Source organism: Anguilla rostrata, chromosome 9 (genome assembly GCF_018555375.3).
Source record: "Anguilla rostrata isolate EN2019 chromosome 9, ASM1855537v3, whole genome shotgun sequence".
Lineage (NCBI taxonomy): Eukaryota > Metazoa > Chordata > Actinopteri > Anguilliformes > Anguillidae > Anguilla > Anguilla rostrata.
In genome coordinates this window covers 34,579,968-34,584,967 of record NC_057941.1, presented here as the reverse complement: position 1 = coordinate 34,584,967, position 5,000 = coordinate 34,579,968, and the positions used below count along the sequence as shown (strand labels likewise).

Here is a 5,000-nt window from a genome sequence, read left to right as displayed (position 1 = left end):
TTCCTGGAGGAGTTCAGGTCCACATTCTGCAGGTTGGACAGCCCCACTGCTGTGATCATTCCTGTAGGGGGCGCCAGATACACGTATGAAGGAACGCAGGTGCCAGGTCATGCCACTGTTGCTGAGGTCATGTGAATTCAATATGTGCTGAAATTTTATTCAAGAATTCTTCATTTATGGACACACACGTTCGGCAAAATAATACTGAATTTTAAAATCGTGTTCATGAGGACAGATTCTGTTACATTATGAAATGGTCAGGACTGTATTTAGGAAAACTGTTTGATAAAATAAAAAAGGAAAGTTCATTTAATTACAGGCACTGATAAACTGTCAGCCATTTGGAGTAAACATTCAGAACACAGCAAAATGCTTTTTACCCTGAATACACATCAGCTATACGGCCATGTCCAAATCAGCACACTTACCTGTTATTAAGTACACAAGCTGAACGCAAGTTGTATACAACTTGTATACTCAATAGTGGGCAAGTGCGCTGATTCGTACACGGCCAAGCTCTGTAGTGAACCGTGTGTTCACTTACCACCCCCTAGTGGCTGTGATCTAATACTACCACAGACTTTACTAACGACAGTTTGGTTCCTCACCAAACAAGGTGCAGAACATTCCGCCAAGAATGGGATCGGGAAGAGAGGCAAACAGGGCGGTGAATTTCCCCACGGTCCCTAGGAGCAACATGAAGCCAGCGCCATACTGGACAACTCTCCGGCTGCCCACCTAGAGAAGGAAACGCGACACCACCACGATGACACTCAATGCTATAGAATGCGCGCGCGTGCGCACGCACGTACGACGCGTACCGCGCAACGGTTTTACAGCACAACAGCGCAGCAACAGCGAATGAAAGACCGGTCCACAGTTCACGGAGATATGAGAGCAAACTGACTTTCAATGACAGCGGCTGAAAAAAGGCAGATCACGAGACAGATATTGCTGTTAATGATCTGTTACACAGACAGGCCTTACGACAGCATGTCGTTCTGATCAGTTTCTTGGCGCATTAGCACGCGCTGTGTAATCGTCTGCGCGTGGCGTCAACTCCCACACCGGGTTCGTTTCAGAGTATCCTGAGGGCGGCGCTGTTAGCGCTGTCCTAGCCCGGCGTCTCCGCGGGTGACCGTTACCTTGGTGATGCCCAGCACCCCGATGTTGGGGCTGGAGGAGGTGGAGCCGTTCCCCGTGCCGAGCAGCCCTGCGATAATGCAGCAGATGCCCTCCGTGAAGATACCCCTGCAGCAGTGGCAGCACACGAGTGAGTCCAGCGCTGCCAGCCAAACTGCAGGCCCAGCTAACCACAGACAGAGCACGCCCGAGCAAACGCTCACCGTTTGCGTGCGTTTGCGTTGGTGCCTTGAACGCTATTTTTCATATGGGAATGCACTGCGGGAGAGATCTTGGAACATACCAATGTTCAATGACTATGACAATTCAATACTTAAATTCTGAATATTCTCTCTTATTGATACATAACCCCCCATTACGTTATTTCCTGATAACAATCGGGGGGTGTTACCTGTAACACTGTCAGGCCCTTGGAATCACTCCCCCACGGAACAATAAAAAGATTCCAAAACTGTTTTTTTCGGGAACATTCTCACCATGATGTCACCTCACAACCAAAAACAGGAGTCTTAACTGACATGTACCCTAATGCATGTACCCTGGTGGCACCCACCTGTTGATGGCATGGATGGGGGGTGGTGGAGCCCCCGAGAGACGGGCGCAGGCGTAGTAATCCCCAATCGACTCCACAATGCCCGCCAGGGTGGCGCTGAACATCCCCAGCACCCCGGCGACCGTCACCATGGGCAACCCCCACTGACCTGGACGAGGGCGACCCAACAAATGAACTCCGTCAGGATATTTCCCATGATGCAGTGAGGGGCAGTGAGGTGTAGTGTTTTCCCAGGGTGCACTGGGGTCTTACAGGGGTACGGCAGGCGGAACCAGGGAGCCAGAGACATGATGTCCCCCCGGGCATCAGTGCGCGCCTTGTGTCCGTACTGACTGGGGTCCCGGGGCAGCAGGTCTGTTAGCGTGAGCACGTAGCACACCAGCCAGACCACCATGATCGCTATGATGATCTACAGAGAGAGAGAGGGAGAGGGAGAGAGGGGAGAGGGGGGAGGGAGAGAGAGGGGGATAGAGAGAGAGAGAGAGAGAGGGGGATAGAGGGAGGGGAGAGAGAGAGGGGGATAGAGGAGAGAGACGAGAGAGGGGGGATAGAGGGAGGAGAGAGAGAGGGGGATAGAAAGAGGGGGAGAGAGAGGCAGAGAGAGGGGATAGAGGGAGGGAGAGAGAGAGGGGGATAGAGGAGGGGGAGAGAGGAGAGAGGCAGAGAGAGAGGGGGGATAGAGGGAGGGAGAGAGAGAGAGGGGGGATAGAGGGAGGGAGAGAGAGAGATTTTTTTTTAAATAACAGATGAAGACGTTAAGGGGAGATGTTAACGGAGCACACACACGTACAGTAGAGCGCTGCCGTGTTTCACATTACTGGGTGCGTGAGACTGTGAAATATGCGATGGTCTTGGTCACCTGATGCTGATTATCAGGCCATGATACCTGGAGACCTGTACTGAGTTCCTGCCAGAGAGGCCAGTTTACTGCCCCACACTGCAGCTTCGACAGAGCTCATATCATAGGTCACTTGATTTCCCTCAGAATGGACCATAAAATGTGCCTCAAAGAGGTGGGGGGGTGGAGAAAGGCCTACAGGCATAGAGCTTTCTGGGGGCTTGAGTCCAATGTGCCACTCAACTTGAGGTTAAAAATCTACATGTACATGTACTGTAGACCCTACAGGAATGTGTCAGTTTAAAAAAAGAGAGAGGGAAAGAGAGTACAAGTTGGCAAGAGAAAAGTGTGTTGAGAGAGACGGGGGGTGGAGTAGAATAGGATAGCTCCTGTGTGTACTATAGGAGAGAGAGAGAAAGAGTAGAACAGAGAAAGGGTGAGAGAGAGAGAGAGAAAGAAAGCGGAAAAAAGAGAAAAAGTGCAGAATAGGGAGAGGGAGCAGAAAAGAGAGAGAGGAGAGAAATAGAGAGAACACAGAGGAAGAGGGGGAAAGAGTGAGACAGCCAGGAGTGTTGTGTGGGAGTGGGGGTGGTTTCCATGGGAAAGGGGGGTGGGTCGGTTCTGACCGGGAACAGCTTGAAGATCTGGACCTTGGTGGTGGTGCAGCCCTCCTGCCATTTGTAGGTGGGGAGTGGGACAGCCCAGTTGCGCAGGTACTGAGCGAACAGCACGATGAGGAACACACACCTGGGAGGGAAGGAATGCATTAACACATAGAGTCTACAGCATGTAGCAGCATGAGAGCCTAAAATCATATGGTCTGGTATGGTGAACAACAACAGCTCCATCAGAGCTATGAGAGAGGATGTGAGTGTGTGTGTGTGTGTGTGTGTGTGTGCATGCATGTGTGTGTGCATGCATGCATGAGTGTGTGTGTTTGTGTGTGTGTGTGCATGTGTGTGTGTGTGTGTGTGTGCATTTGTGTGTGCGCATGCATGAGTGTGTGTGTGTGCATGCGTGAGTGTGTGTGTGCATGTGTGTGTGCGTTTGTGTGTGTGTGCATGCGTGAGTGTGTGTGTGTGAATGCGTGAGTGTGTGTGTGTGTATATATGTGTGTGTGTGTGTGTGCACGCGTGAGTGTGTGTGTGCATGTGTGTGTGCATGCGTGAGTGTGTGTGTGCATGTGTGTGTGCGTTTGTGTGTGTGCATGCGTGAGTGTGTGTGTGCATGCGTGAGTGTGTGTGTGCACGTGCGTTTGTGTGTGCGCATGCATGAGTGTGTGTGTGTGAATGCGTGAGTGTGTGTGTGCATGTGTGTGTGTGTTTGTGTGTGTGCATGCATGAGTGTGTGTGTGCATGTGTGTGTGCGTTTGTGTGTGTGCATGCATGAGTGTGTGTGTGCATGTGTGTGTGCGTTTGTGTGTGTGCATGCGTGAGTGTGTGCGTTTGTGTGTGTGAATGCGTGAGTGTGTGTGTGCATGTGTGTGTGCGTTTGTGTGTGTGTGTGCATGTGTGTGTGCGTTTGTGTGTGTGCATGCGTGAGTGTGTGTGTGCATGTGTGTGTGCGTTTGTGTGTGTGTGTGTGTGTGCGTGAGTGTGTGTGTGCATGTGTGTGTGCGTTTGTGTGTGTACATGCGTGAGTGTGTGAGTGTGTGTATGAGCCTCTTACATCATGGAAAGGCCCCAGTGTGATCCAGCTCGGTCGCCTGCGGTCTGGAAGACGGAGAGACCGATGAGCGACACGGTCGGGGTGACCGTCAGGGGCCCGATGTAGTTCAGCAGCAGACCGGGGACTCCCACCAGCCCAATGAAGACCTCCACCACGCTGGACACTATGATGGCACCCTGGATCTGAGAGACAGACAGACAGACAGACGAGAGTCAGTGAGGGAAGCACAGCTCAGATTTACACTGCTGCTTTGACTCCACAATTCAACTCTACACTGCTGCTTTGACTCCACAATTCAACTCTACACTGCTGCTTTGATTCCACAGTTCAACTCTACACTGCTGGTTTGATTCCACAGTTCGACTCTACACTGCTGCTTTGATTCCACAGTTCGACTCTACACTGCTGCTTTGATTCCACAGTTCGACTCTACACTGCTGCTTTGATTCCACAGTTCGACTCTACACTGCTGCTTTGATTCCACAGTTCAACTCTACACTGCTGCTTTGACTCCACAATTCAACTCTACACTGCTGCTTTGATTCCACAGTTCAACTCTACACTGCTGCTTTGACTCCACAATTCAACTCTACACTGCTGGTTTGACTCCCGCAATTCTCCACACTCCATCAACCATGCAGACAAACACACATAAAAGGACAGTCACACTGCCACCACAAATGCACAGATAAACAGATAGGTAGGTTGATTGACCGAGAGAAAGAGACAGTTTAAACCAGAGACAGACTGACAGGTGGACAGACAACAGTTGTATAAACTGACAATATTTAAATCATA

At 50.9% G+C, this 5,000-nt stretch overlaps 1 protein-coding gene across 1 annotated transcript in view; it reads right to left on the bottom strand.

Moving 5' to 3' along the window:
* The window catches only part of slc23a1 (solute carrier family 23 member 1), a 12,584-nt gene that overhangs the window by 2,303 nt on the left and 5,281 nt on the right, over positions 1 to 5,000 (bottom strand). The window contains exons 6-12 of the mRNA XM_064351938.1: positions 4,203 to 4,384; positions 3,161 to 3,281; positions 1,949 to 2,105; positions 1,697 to 1,844; positions 1,146 to 1,251; positions 609 to 738; positions 1 to 61 (exon numbers count right to left, since the gene is read on the bottom strand). The exon at positions 1 to 61 is cut by the window's left edge and continues 83 nt beyond it. Of these exons, the coding sequence (XP_064208008.1) occupies positions 1 to 61; positions 609 to 738; positions 1,146 to 1,251; positions 1,697 to 1,844; positions 1,949 to 2,105; positions 3,161 to 3,281; positions 4,203 to 4,384 (905 nt within the window). The remainder of the gene's footprint in view (positions 62 to 608; positions 739 to 1,145; positions 1,252 to 1,696; positions 1,845 to 1,948; positions 2,106 to 3,160; positions 3,282 to 4,202; positions 4,385 to 5,000) is intronic.